Source organism: Taurulus bubalis (genome assembly GCF_910589615.1).
Source record: "Taurulus bubalis genome assembly, chromosome: 7".
Lineage (NCBI taxonomy): Eukaryota > Metazoa > Chordata > Actinopteri > Perciformes > Cottidae > Taurulus > Taurulus bubalis.
In genome coordinates, this window is record NC_136595.1 from 13,401,347 (window position 1) to 13,415,769 (window position 14,423).

General features: G+C 40.4%; 1 protein-coding gene across 1 annotated transcript in view; it reads left to right on the forward strand.

Moving 5' to 3' along the window:
* The window catches only part of hmcn1 (hemicentin 1), a gene marked incomplete at its 5' end in the record, with an annotated part of 81,103 nt that overhangs the window by 19,275 nt on the left and 47,405 nt on the right, over positions 1 to 14,423 (forward strand). Inside the window, 11 exons of the mRNA XM_079220983.1 lie at positions 94 to 265; positions 1,248 to 1,354; positions 5,298 to 5,418; positions 5,563 to 5,826; positions 5,915 to 6,059; positions 6,950 to 7,071; positions 9,586 to 9,855; positions 12,462 to 12,603; positions 12,793 to 12,920; positions 13,325 to 13,438; positions 13,653 to 13,811. Coding sequence (XP_079077109.1) covers positions 94 to 265; positions 1,248 to 1,354; positions 5,298 to 5,418; positions 5,563 to 5,826; positions 5,915 to 6,059; positions 6,950 to 7,071; positions 9,586 to 9,855; positions 12,462 to 12,603; positions 12,793 to 12,920; positions 13,325 to 13,438; positions 13,653 to 13,811 — 1,744 coding nt within the window. The remainder of the gene's footprint in view (positions 1 to 93; positions 266 to 1,247; positions 1,355 to 5,297; positions 5,419 to 5,562; positions 5,827 to 5,914; positions 6,060 to 6,949; positions 7,072 to 9,585; positions 9,856 to 12,461; positions 12,604 to 12,792; positions 12,921 to 13,324; positions 13,439 to 13,652; positions 13,812 to 14,423) is intronic.

The following is a 14,423-nucleotide window of genomic DNA, read 5'->3' on the forward strand; positions in this document are numbered from 1 at the left end:
AAAATAGAATACCTTATCTACTGTCTATACCGTAGTAGAGACAGAATACATTAGCCATAAAATATGTTTCTGCATTCTTTCCCTTCACTGTAGGTTCTGAAATGGGTGGAGGAGGCGGTGCAGTCCTCCAAGGTCCACCTGCTGTCCACTGATCACTTCAGTGGGGCCAGCAACACTTGGCAGATGCCCTTTGACCCCAGCCTCAAGGAAGTCACTGTAGCCCTCAGCGGCCCAGCTCCTAATATCGAGATAACAAACCCCCAGGGTATGATAAGTGTTACCATACATAAACAGATTGTCAGTGGGATTAAAAAAACATCTTCACAGATTAATGTAGTTACCATCACATAATAAATATGTATGTACAGATTGGTGACAAGGAAATACAAGTAAGATAGATAAGATAGAAAGATAAAAACTGAAAAACACGAGTGGAGAAACATAACAAATGTAGATATTTCAATACAGGGTTTGATGAGCATGGAATTATTTAAATAATTTGTTATGGTCATCACAGTCGTCAGATCTCCACCCATCTGAACATCTATTGTAGATTCATAATACAGCTCCCTCCACCACATTTAACAGTGAAAACACCAAATGAGGGAATACATATCAGTTAGACTCAGCACACTGCAGTAAAAAAATACTGTAATACAGAAATATTAAGTGTAAAATGCTTAAATAAAATCAGTGTGGTGGTTATTCCTCGGTGTGTTATGTTGTTGGTATATATAATGATACAAATAGTGATAATGCAGCATCAACTTACTTCCAGTGCACCTACAGTAGATTGTGAAAGCAGACAAAGTGTTAACTTCAGGTCTTGTGTCAGTCTCGCTAAATCAAAGAGAAGCTTTTTAGACTATTTTGAATTAATGTCCCACAATCATACAGGAGGAGTTTAAAGAGGAGGAGGACATTTTACTTTTAGGAAGTGAAGCTAACTGTATAAGTAGAAGTACAGTACAGTACACAGACCAGATAGAGCTAAATAGAGTACACGCAAAAACAAAAAAAATCTTTTGGAGGACGGAATGATTCCAACATCATTTGGGGTCCACTTTCATTCACCTGCAGTATGCTGGGAATGCTAAAACCATATTGCATCTCTATATGTGGACAACTAACGTTTAATATTTTAAATGTAACTTGAAGCCATGCATCAAGAAGTGTTAATAATTAATTTGTATCAGTCAAAGCTGCAGATCAGGTGAATAAACTCAGTGTTCATGTTTGGCCTCCAGGGAAGCTCATGGGGAAGAGTGACGGCCTGACTGAGCTCCTGCACATTCCCAACTCTGCAAAAGTTGTCAACATCAAGGACCCACAGCCTGGGATGTGGTCTATCAAGGTAAGCAATTCATTCTTTCAGTGAATGTGTGTACAATTACAGGCTTCTATTAACAATTCCCAGAGCTGAGCTGTCTTTTAAGAAGACTTACTGCAAATAGCTCAGTAATGTAACCTTGAAATTAGGTCACAACCCACACCCTGGGAGGGAGTTGTGCCCTTGAGGAAGGTTCTTAAGTTGAATTACTGCAGCGATATATCAGCATGTTGAGATACAGTGATATGTTTTCAATTTCACATGTCTGGTGAAAGCATCTCCGAGCAAACAAAAACATAATCAGAAAGACACATTTGAGCACTGAGACGATTTTGAAGTATGTTCAAGGACACTGCTGTCAACACAACGTCCATATTTGTTTGGGGCACCTTTGCTGTTGCTTGCCCCTCTGCAGAGTTGAAGGTGTTGGCACCCAGCTGACGAGGTAATGCAAAAAAGATCACACATTTGACCGCCCGCACTGTCAATGCCAGATGTTGGAAAATGACGAGCATTTTTACCTGAGTGATTTGTTGAAGGGCCCCTGTATTCTCTATGGACTCCTTCTAGGACACTTTCCCCCATCTCTGCATAACTGTGTTATGTGTTTGATTTACAGGGGAAGAGATTCAATGGTAAACAGTGTCATCTCTGAGTTTCCTTTTAAAGAAAAATACAGTTTTGAGGATAACAGGATGCCTTAAAGATTGGATTTTCCGTGATTTGTTCTTGCACTTCTACACTTCTATGCTCTTTTTATTATTGTGCCACAATGTCTTGTTGTGCCTCTTATTCTTGCCAGGCATATTAATGCTTTTGGAATCCCCTCTCAGTAGGCAGTAATGACAGTGTGGGGCAAACGTTAAAAGTTTCAATTGCATGCATTTAAATTGTAAAAAGTAACATGAATGGGGAACGTACATTCAATCAGTAATGCATTTTTTCTGCACTTAACCACAGGTTAATCTCATGCTGCCTGTCTATAAACACCGATGTAAGAAGCCCTTTCTCTGTTCACAGAGAAAAACTGGCAGGAGCTCAACATTTCTTACTGTAGATGTCTTTTTCCTTCTGTGTTATAGAGCTGGCAGACCTTTTTCAGGTTCTGAATGATTATTTGGATTGGATTTTTGGCCTTCATAACACCCTGTGTTATGGGGTAACTTGTTAAATGGAAACATTGTGGTTGAAAGATGTTTAAAGATGAACAATGCCACATCACTGTGTGCTGTCCTTAATACCAGCTTGAACACCATATCAGAAGTCTTTGATTGAGGTCCTGGATTTCTATTCACATACAGTATGGTGAGCTGTACCATGCACCTGTCTCATTTCTGTCTGTTTGCCTCTCATTTCACTCCCTGTCTCCTCTAACATCATGAGTCTCTCTCTGTCACTTATCTTCTTTTCCTCTTCCTCCCAACGCATTTACTCCTCTAATTATCTCCCTTGAAGAATAGGCGGATCTCTTGTTCTCTCTTTCTTTACTCACAATAAATCTTTTTCTCCCCATTTCTCAACGTGGACACTGCCTTTTTTAACCTCAGTCCCCAACACCACTCTTTCTGGCTTGCAAGCTGAAGATATTTCTCTCTCATCTGACGCCATGTTTCCCAGGACATCGAAAGAAATGTGGATAAATACTTTTGGGGATTTCACTGTTCTGCCATGCTGGGTTTTCAGTAAGGCTAATAGACCATGACACCCGAGTGTAAGAACCATAGATTGTGTGTAAAAAGGAATTTGATTCATTTTAATCTGCCTTTAATTGGATGTTGTGATGGAGTGTAGAAGGTGGGCTCAATTTTGCCCACAGTTTTACACCTTACCGGCCTACTTTACATTGACTTTGTGCTGAATTCAGTATATTCTGCAACTGTTAATAAGTGCAATCAGTGTGCAAATAAGTGTTATCAATGTGCAATAAATTCTGTAATTTTCTGTTTCTCACTAAGAGGAAATTATACCAGGTTGCGCCAGTCACTCAGTTACCCTGTTGTCAGTTTCTAATGTGAAAACACTGCCACATATAAAGAAAAAAGAAAGATCTTCATTGGGAGTGAACAGCTCTTCTATTTGTGCTTTGTGGCTGTGTGTGTGTGTGTGTGTGTGTGTGTGTGTGTGTGTGTGTGTGTGTGTGTGTGTGTGTGTGTGTGTGTGTGTGTGTGTGTGTGTGTGTGTGTGTGTGTGTGTGTGTGTGTGTGAGGGTGTTTAAATATATGAGTCACGCAGGTGAGACTTCTTTGTGCTGCAGTGACCTCAGCATTGATGAGTACATTTAAGTTGAATTTTATTTTATTGCCCATGATAGTAGTTTGGAAAGGCTGTAATTTAAAAATCATGCAAACAGCTCAAAGGACGAGCGCCGGTAACCTTCCCTCCTCTTGTTCTTTGTGTCTGTGTTCTGCTCCTGTCTCTTCTTATATAACTTGTTATATATTTTTCTCACATATTGTAAAAAATGTAATACAATACAGTTGATGTAAATCCCTAAAGCCCTGAAAATACATTTGTGTCATGGAGAGTGAATTTTATACCATGCAGGCGCTGCTGTTGCCAGTGGCAGATCTAGTGAAATGTATTGGTATATGGACATGAATAGAAAGGCAATTCAAAGCTCTTGATCATCATGATGATTACAACACATTAGATAAATGTAACGTAACATTTAAAGAATCTCAAATCACATTCACATCGGATCATAATAGTGAGTCTAGCTCAGTTTTCTTGCAAATCAAACCACACACAATGACAACTTACATAGTTTTATCTTTGCTTGTGTTCTAAAGAATCACATCTGAAGGTATTCAGTGTAAAACTCTCTCAGTTTTCTGATTCCGGCTATACACGTATGATTGAACTGCGTGAGGGTGTGTTTGAGATGTTTGTCCGGTTGGGTGTGAAATTGGGGAATGGGTAGCTCTAATGACAGGGAGCCTTCTTGTCTTTGGTAAGATCGTGACCTTTAAGGGATCTCTCCACTAATTATGGCCTCATTTACAACCAGCTAATGACCCGGGGTAATTCCATAGCAGCCATTGAAGCAGGTTTGATGACCACGACATGTATTGTTGAAGATGATGGCAGGCATTAGCATTTACGGTCGTGCTGGATCCCCTTTGTCCTGATATTACCCCATTGTTTGAGCAATTTCATCTCTAGCTTGTTATGTGTCTACGAGGCACCGCTTTACCCTGTTTGGGGGTTTTCTTTTCACAAGCAATTTCAGTTTATGTCAGGTAGAACTCAGTAATTGTAAAATACAGTAAATCCACACATTCTCTTTCATTTTAGGCAATTGCAAATGACAGTGTAGGTATGCATGCCTCACTCAGCATTGTGAGTCAATGTCTGTGACACCTCTAAGATGTTTTACCTAAGATGAGGAGTTTCCACCACTCACAACCTATATTTCATTGTAATTACTCTGTCTCTATTTCTTCAGAGCTTCAAAAGACCTCCACAAGATGTGCTCTTTGATTATAGTGGTTGTGTTTGTTTGATTAAAGTATGAATGTCAGACTGAATGGGTCATCTCTGAATTGATGATGTTTTATATGCTTGGGTGTTTGGCATTCGACAGTCAGCCATGACTTACTTAGAGTGGCTAGTCTCTACTTGCAAGTATGGTTGAAGTACAAAAGGCTTTTACATAACAGTCCCAGAGCTGCGTCTGTCATTTAGACCACTCAGTTCTTCCTTTGATGAAAAGTACTCTTCTATATTTTCTTTTCTTGAGTTATATAAAATGTATCAGCCGGTGTTTTTGACCAAATGAATTCGTACCAACCATCTTATACTACATTGTTTTTAAATAATAAAGATGTGACCGAAAAAAATGTACTTTAATATAGACACTGGGTTTTAAGGCAAAATCTTTTCATGGATGCCAGAAACACAGATGTACTAACCAGTAGTTCTGGACATATATATCTGTAAATATACATGTCCCCTTTCTTTAATACAGACCTCTAGTGAAGGAAGACACTCAGTCCGTATCTCAGGTCTCAGCAACATCGACTTCCGAGCCGGGTTTTCCAGAAAGCCGACCCTGGACTTCAAAAAGACCTCCAGTAGGCCAGTTCAAGGTGAGTGAGGTCAACCTTAGCAAATTGTGAAAAAAAAGGGAAAAAAACGGCACCACCACAACTATTTGCTTGAGTTCACCTGTTGTGTTCACTTATATCTTTTATCTTATGGACAGTATACAGTATGTCATATCGTCTTTCCAGGTATTCCCACTCACATCCTTCTGAACACCACTGGACTTTTACCTCCTGCTCGGGCTGACAGGATAGAGCTCCTGTCGATCAAGGGCCAAGTGATCAAAACTTTGCCAATCCGTTACTACCCTGACCGCGAGCCCTTCGGCATCTGGAACATCACAGAGTTCATTCCACCCGACGAGGCCTTCTTCCTGCGAGTGACGGGATATGACTGGGACGGTTTCCCGTTCCAGAGAGTCTCCAGTGTTTCCTTCTCACGCATTATACCTGGTCAGTGATGTCACCCATATTTAGATGTGTGGAATTATTCAGTAATTTGAGAGATTCATTATTTGTTTTGGCTTAATCTCTCTTTTAGATGCTCCTAAGGTGCTGATGCCAGCCACAAGTCATGGGTATTACCTACAGAGAGGGGCTGTCAACTGCCAGGTAGAGAGCCTGATCCCCTTCACTCTGCGCTTCAGTAGGGATGGAAGACGACTCGGGGTGGACCAGCTCTTCAGGTGAGCAGGGCGGGGAGATAAATTCATTTTATTAACATACATTTTTGTTAATTTTATTAATGAAGCCTGATATTGAAAATGTGCTACAAGGGGGTTTACAGACTGTGCAGCATACAACACTCTCTATCCTTAAAACCTCTATTCTAACTCTTACGAGACAGATGAGGCACCCCTCCTCTGTTGCTCTTCTCAAATATAAGCTGGATCCCAAAAGTTAGATATCAAGAGGAAAAAACATGCTGTAAATTGAGTCAGAAGTCAGAAGAACAACACATTTATATGGCTGTGACATGGAATACATCTGTTTAAGTCGTAGCCACCTTTGAAGCATTTCAAAAGATAATTTCTGCAACATATGTTTAGTCAGAACTGTATTTGTTCAGGAGGCTGGATGGGTTGCCCTTCTACTACCTTAGCAGGTTTGGAAAGCTATGCAGTCAAGTTGAAGCTGGAAATGAGCTCCACAGATGCACTGTGGTGTCGGATTGGGACAATGACGAAGGGTTCGCCCCCTCTTCTCTCAGCTGAGAGTTTGATGATATGATAGTCTGCTCTGCCATTATATGCTGAGAAACCATAACACTTCGGCCAATGGCTGATAGTTCCACATCTCATGCAACTCTATTGAAACCATCTGAGAGATTACTCTCCAGCAGGCAGACAGGCAAACAGAATGGATCCAAACTGTGCTTCCTTCCCACCTTCCAACTCTGTTAGAGGTTAAAACTTGCATATTGTGCTTCCAACTTTACTTCGTCACCTGTGTGACTAAATCTGATTGGATTTCCACCAGATCGAGGGATGAGTTCGTCGCACATAAAATGGATTCTACATAATTCTTAAGAAATAGTGAAGATAAAGGTATTGAACGTTCTTCCTTTCGATTCTAGTGAGTCCGACAATGCATCGTGGGTGATAGCCCAGGTAACTCTGAAGGATGAGGACTACTACGAGTGTATTGCTATCAGTAGTGCTGGGACGGGAAGAGCTCGCACCTTCCTAGATGTATCAGGTAAGCACACACACAAGACTCAACAGGCAACTTATTCAATTTGATTACAAGCAGACACAGAATGCAGTCCTTATAAAATCTAAACTCTCTGTCAGCACAACTATGACAACTAGTAACCATATTATTAAAATAAATTAACTGAAGCAAAATTAAATTGCATTTTTGTTTTGTCTGCTACAACACACACATCTGCTCTGTAAAACACAACTTTTGTCCTCCTTTAAGAAACTAAAAAGGAGATATTTATATATATATATATATATTATTTTGCATTACTTCAATGGAATACCGAGAGTAATATTGTTCCTTCCACTTCAATACCATTAACAACACGCTGTCTGCCCATGACGGCTACAACGCTAGTCAGTTTACTTTGTCTCTCATTGCCTCTGGTGTAACATCAGCACTCTGGCAGCCCGCCAGCTGCTGTCCATCAAACACAGACACGTCCCTCCAGCCGCCTGAGACAAAAAAGGAGCATTTATCTTTTTTCCCCAAAGAACATGTTTTTCTTTTCAGTAATACAAAAAATGAAATAATAGTTGTGGAAAAACACGTTGATATAATGTTTTCAAAAAGTACTGACTTTAATGTAATTCATGTTTAGAAATCAACTCATGGTTTAAAGACGCAAAATACTTTGAGATAAATGATGCAGCAAGAAGTTTATGTCATGCTCGATAGGTTTCCACACATGCTCACACACACACACACTTACACTTACAATTTGAAATCCAAGCGGCAGTTGATGTGAGTTGGATTTCACTGGGTTCAAGGTCTCCTGCTGTGGATCCCACGCAGAGAACCTGCATGTTGGCAGAATGAATGTTGCTTTAAGGAACATTTGACCCTAACATGATATTGTAATCCATGCCCCTCAGCGATCATGTCATAAGGTTTATGGCATGATGCCGGATTTGTGAGTAATAAAATGTAAATATGATGTAAGGTGAGAATACATATAAAGCTCTAGGTAAGTTCCAGGCTGTGGATCAAGAAGAACAGTAGTGGTATAGTTTAGCTGGCTATACTCTCATACACTTTCAATACAACAGGAGCACAATGGTAAATGCATAACAATGTACGATCTCACAGAGAAATTCATAATCCATGTAATACATTGCTTGCAGGGTTAATTGTGTGATCATCATGATGTCAAAGTTTTAAGCACAGTGGAATCATATAATGATTTATACTTTTAATTTCACCGCAAAACATTTTTGCCTTTTCCAAAATCCTCGGTAGTGCGCTTTTTTTTCTTTCCAACTGAGCCTTTTCCATTTAGCTCTGGAGCTAACACCAAATGAGTCCCAGTGCTGTAGGTAAACGTCTCTTTGTCCAAATTTTGCTTTCCAAAAAAACGTCCTACTTTGTGAAATTCACTGGAGCTCCATCAACATGATGAATTGAATGCCAAGCAGAAAGGAAGAAAGTGAAGTGCAGAGAAGAGAGAGTGCGGGGTAGTTGAAAGACGCTTTGGGAAACTGAAGAAGGAGAAAGGGAGCCAGGCAGGGATCTGTGTAATGTCTCAACGTAAGTCATTATTTTAACTCATCCATTATGTTCGCAGTCCAAAGGTGGAGAGGGGGCTTAGTTTGTCCATCTTTTTTTTTGACCTCTTATGACTTCTCTAAAGTTGGGTGAAGTTAATCCTTCTCAGTCACAACTCCAGCCTTTGTCAGTGATATTATGAACAGTATTACAAACCTCCACACTTAAAATTTGAACACACAGAAAAACACATATGATACCCACTCAGTCGCCAAAGTTATGTCATCCTAATCCCATGGACCTGTGCTGAAATCTCCAGCATCCTCCTTGTATCAGTGCCAAAGCCTTTGCTACCTCTCTGCGTCCCCATCTTCTCTTTCGCTCTACTTTTATGAAAAGGATTGAATATGAACATCATTCTAATAGATGTTTCTGTTGCACACATCTAAGATACCTACATGGAATACCGTTTTACAAAGTAAAAAAATGCATGCAACAAAACACACACTGAAGTTTAGACAATGCACCATATGATAATTAGAAAGACATCAATTTGCTGCATTTGGTGATGAAATATGGATTATTTAAACTGCTTATGCAGATGAAGAAGTTTCCTCCCGGACAAGGGCTACTTTCGTACAACCTGTGAAAAAAGTCTACTAAAGGCGTACTTTAGCAATTAAATATTGTATTGTCATAAAGTTAATTGTATTAAATAAAGAATAGTCAAGATCAAAGCAGCAGATCCAGAGAAATCCTGACCCAAGTATATGCTCCAAAAATGCTCCAAAAATACTCAATCCTGCATTTCCCATAATGCAACTGGAAAGCTTCTTTCATTAGACCCTTCCAGCCTGGTAAACACCAATAACTTTTGTTCCTCCTCAGATTTTTAGGTTTGCAAAATTGTTTCCCATGACTGCAAAATATTCCATATCTCTACAAATGTGACAGCCAAAAAGTAGCACATTCCTGTTTAGCATGTAAAATTCCTGCCATCAACATTATTTCCTCCTTCTGCAGAGCCGCCTCCAGCCATCACAGCTGAGGGCAATGTCACCGTGTCTCCCGGCTCCCGTGCCGTCCTCACCTGCCGCGTCGTCAGCACAGTCAGCTTCAACCTCACCTGGCTGAGAGGAGGTCACGATGCCCGCCTGGACCCACAGGTGCTCGTCTTGACCAACCTCTCACTACAGGTGTCCGCTGTGACCCCAGATCACGCAGGCTGGTATGAATGCGTCGCTATAAACGAAGGAGGAGTGCGGGCAGAGCGAATCCACGTCACTGTGCAAGGTGAGGAGTGTGTGTTTATGTCTGTGATTCTGTGGTGTAAGATCAGGATTGTGTGAGAAGTGACAAATACACATCATCCTACAACAACTGGGTCTAATAGGCCAGTTGAACTGTAGTCCTGTTGCTGGTGTATGTGCGTGTGCTTACATGGTCTTGTGAGACTTTTCTTATTCGTGATTTACACCCTGGGGGAACAGAACTCTTGGCAGACACATCCCCCTTCCCAAATGCACCATTGTGTCCCAAGTGCCCCCGGCCTTCTTCCCTCAACAGCTCCCTATAATTCACCTTAATGCTTTATGGGATGTGTGAATATTATTTATGCCTAACTCTCAGGCAGCGCTAGTAGAGTTTTCCATCTCCAGACAGCTCTCATAGTCCTGTTTCTAACACTTCACTGACACTGAATCAGGAACACTGTGTTGCACAGAGTATCTCTGGCTATCTGGCCAGCACCACATAGCATCGGCCCGAGCGTGGCCAGGAAATGTAATAAAGCAACTAAAACCTGCCGTGAGCAGAGGATTTCAGCCAGAACCCATTGACAATAATCCAGAAAGTACAGAGGGTTGAAAGAAAGTAAGTGAGAGCAGTGAAGAAGCTTGCTTTACACAATCCAATCCAAATGGACATCCAGTATTTACTTTGTTGTACAACCATCAGTCCCAGAAGCAGTTAATACAAATAACATCTGCTGCTTACTGTCGCCTAAATCCCTCCTTCTATCTGTGCTTCCACGTCTTGATGCTTTGAAACAAAAACATATTATTTCTCTTAAAGAGCAACAAAGAAAGTATTTCACTTCACTGTGATTTTAAGAGAACAGTTGTCTCTGGAAGGTAAACCGCGATAACACAGATTGAAACATTTCAGTTTTAATACCAGTGCTGCAGACAGGGTTGGAGCATAGCTCTGTCATTTGGCTTGTATCACTGAGAAGTGAGTTGGTAACACAATTGACCCGAAAAAAATTTCCCCTGGAACTGGATATTTTTCTCTTCATATCTCCTCACCTGTTCATAATTTTTCACATCATCCTGTCACTAAGTCTTTTGTTATTCTTTTCATTAAACCAATTTCTTACTGCCTCTTCAAGATTATTTTCTTGGCCTCATCTCTTTTTCTCTCTAAAACATCTGTCAGCAAGCCCTTAGGGTTTCCTAATTACCCCTTGGTCAGACCTATCCTAGTTATTAGTCTCACTTTGAAGTGCGTAAAGTCTGCTGACATCTTACAACACTTGGACAGAATACAGTGGAACTTGTTCTGTAGGGCCACATGCCAACAGGAATAAGATGAAGAGGATTTGTAGCTGATTTCTTGCTGTCTTAGTGTGGATGGAAATCTTTCGGAAAACAATCCGAAAACGCTATTGTGGATGCACATTGTTGATAGTCAGAAAATAGTCAGAAACCAGGGGAAGTTTGAATGCATTGAAGAGGGAGTGAATGTAGATGAGAGTCAGGAAGGAAGAGGGGAAAATGCAGCAGGTATTGAACAGAGTGCTAAAGACTTCTTTCTGAAACATGAAGGCTGCTGCTGAGTCAAGGTAGAACAATGTGTCTTCCTTCTCAGGAACCTCCTTGTTCCTGAACTCAGAGGTACCCCGCCCCCCTCAGGGCAGGGTGACCTCACTAGATGGAAGGAGCAATTGAGAAGAGAGGCCGGCTTGGCTGTAAATACAGTTATTGTGACGCCCTTACTTTTGAGCTTGTCCGAGTCGTACAATCAGCACCGTACAGCCTGAGGTGCTGAGATGAAGAACAATGCGGTGGCAGGTTGCTGTATTTCATTTTGTGATAACACAATAAATTATGTTAAAATGAGATGGACACAAATGGTTAATTTCTTGTTCTAGATGAGTTCTGTACACTGTTTTTTCTACAGATTGTAAAGGTCAGAGACTGGAGACGTCTTTGGCAGAACAGAGGAAACATGGCCTTGAAGGGATGAATTACAGCACACATCGTGAATCCATTGAAACATATTTTACGTTTCCCCAGCTTCTCTGGGTCTAGGTTAAATATTCCTCCCTGTTTTACCAATAGATACGAAGTGAGGGGAAAAGATATACTGTAAAACGTTATTAGTTGTTGTAACAGCCATCAATCCTCCTGCTACAGGGACAATAACAGTTTATGCTCTGTTACATCTTATGGCTGCTCCTGATTTCATTCAGGTTTACATAATAAGTTCCTGACTTGCATGTAAAAGTCCAAAACATCATTCACAACACCTTAGGTGTACTAATATGTAACACTTATGTATGTTTCAAGATTTGTACGTTACATTTCTTCAAGCCAAAGTCACTCACATTCTTAATATTCTTCTTATATTGTATTTGATATTTTCACATCAAGAAAAGAAGCCCCAAATCAACTGTAAAAAGCAATATCTTTGGTTTTTACTTTCAAATATTTTGTGTCAAAGATAGATTATTGACTAATTGATTACATTTAGCCAGTGCAATCATGACAGTATACTAAGTGAACCAAGTGACTGAATTAAACAAATATTGATTAATTGTTTGATCTGGTAAATCTGTATCTTTGTACCTCTCTTTTACTTGAATAAAATTCTATCTTTTCTTATATCTTTTCCTTTAGAGGTGCCCAGAGTATCAGTAGAGCCCCGGAATCAAACCTTTACAGCAGGAGAGGAAATGAGGATCAGATGCTCGGCCAGCGGCTACCCTCCACCTCGTCTGGTCTGGACCCACAATGACATGTTCCTCACGGCATCCAGCAGGTGAATTCATCTCCTTTCCCATGAATAGATTTGAAGACTTTAATGTTTCTTAATTGTTTTAGTTTTAGTTTTACAATATCAATCCCATCAAATGAAAAGTTTCCCTTCTTCTGTCTCCCATTTATCCAGTTATCTTTCCATGTGATCATGCCGAAATTCAGTACCGAATTGTGTATTTTGCTTTTTCAGACACAGGATGACTTCTGATGGCACACTAGTCATCAGAAACACAGAGAGAAAGGATGGAGGAGTGTATGGCTGTCTGGGCAGCAACAGGGCTGGAACAGACACGGTGAACTCCATCCTTACTTACATTGGTGAGTGCCACGAAGCACATGCATGCATCCATCCATTAGCTATCCTTTAGACATGGGAGCTGGAGCCAGTACCAGCTGATATTTAGTGAGAGGCGGGTTACACCCTCGTCAGGTCGCCAGTCAATCACACACACATACACATATAGAGTCAACCATTCACGCTCACATTCAAACCTACAGGCAATAAATAGTCTCAGATTAAATTAACCTGCATTCTTTTGGACCGTGGGAGAAAACTGGAGACCCCACAGAAAAAAAATAAACATGCACGGCATGACACAAAGCACATGCAGTCAAATGGAATTAAATAAAATAGACATCTACTTAAATATGCACATCTGCATTTTGATTTGCCTCCTCCATCATACTGATGCTCTGTCTGCTCTACAACTCTCCTTCTGTAGAATCTCCTGTGGTGAACGTGGCTTTGGGCGATATTCTCATCGGCATTGGAGAAACCACAGTGATGGCCTGTAGTGCGTCTGGAATCCCACAGCCTGAGGTCTGGTGGTACAAAGGTAACACCTGAACAGAAGAAGAAAATACATCAACAACAAAACAGTATTTGACATTTGTATATTCTGGACAAACTAAAAAACTAAAACTATGAAAAAAATATGAAAAGCTTAGTGTGGAGCTAAGATTTAAAATACTTTTCCCCACTAGTTGATCACACGATCCGAATAAGAGTCAAGCTGACCACACTCCACTGTTGTTTGCTCTAATTATTAGGTGATGTACAGCTGCATTCATCATCCCTGTTGGACGTGGACGCGTTAGGAGGTTTACTGACAATCAAGGAGACCAAGGATGTCGACGCTGGAGATTACACCTGTGTAGCTGTCAATGCTGCTGGCACCTCGTCAGGAAAGATCTCTCTGGATGTAGGAGGTGAGAGTGGCACCAAGTTTAGTTGTAAAAAACACGAATCAGTATAATTAACCCAGAATAAGAACATAATATATAGGAAGATTACAACTCGTGCACCCATAGATGTCAATGTGCAGACTGCAGAGTTCGGAAGTGATGGTGTCATTTCTTGTTTCTTGTGTTGCAATGTTGCTACAGTTGGCTGTTGATGTGCTTCCTAGACCCTTAAACTCTAAACAGTGAATTAATTGGGTGTTGAACACTAGTGTGCAATGTCTGTTTATGATGATACAAAGGCGGCTTTGGTGCAGGTAATGAACGATGCCTTTGCTAAGCCAGGGACGCAACGTGTCTGGTTTAAAGCTAAACTGAGTAACACAGGAGTGTGTCAATAACCATGTGCCAGCTACACTTTTGTGCATGCACAAAATATAAAAATAAATGTGTAAAATATATAAAGGAACCAACAATTTGTAAAATAATTGAAGACATTGTTTAAATTGTGTTATTTCATCAATCATTTTCTTAATAAACATTTTATTTCAAGCAACATTTTTTAAATAGATTATGAAATAACAATTAAGTCCTATGAAACAATACCATAAAATACTATATTTTTTTTACATTTTCTAT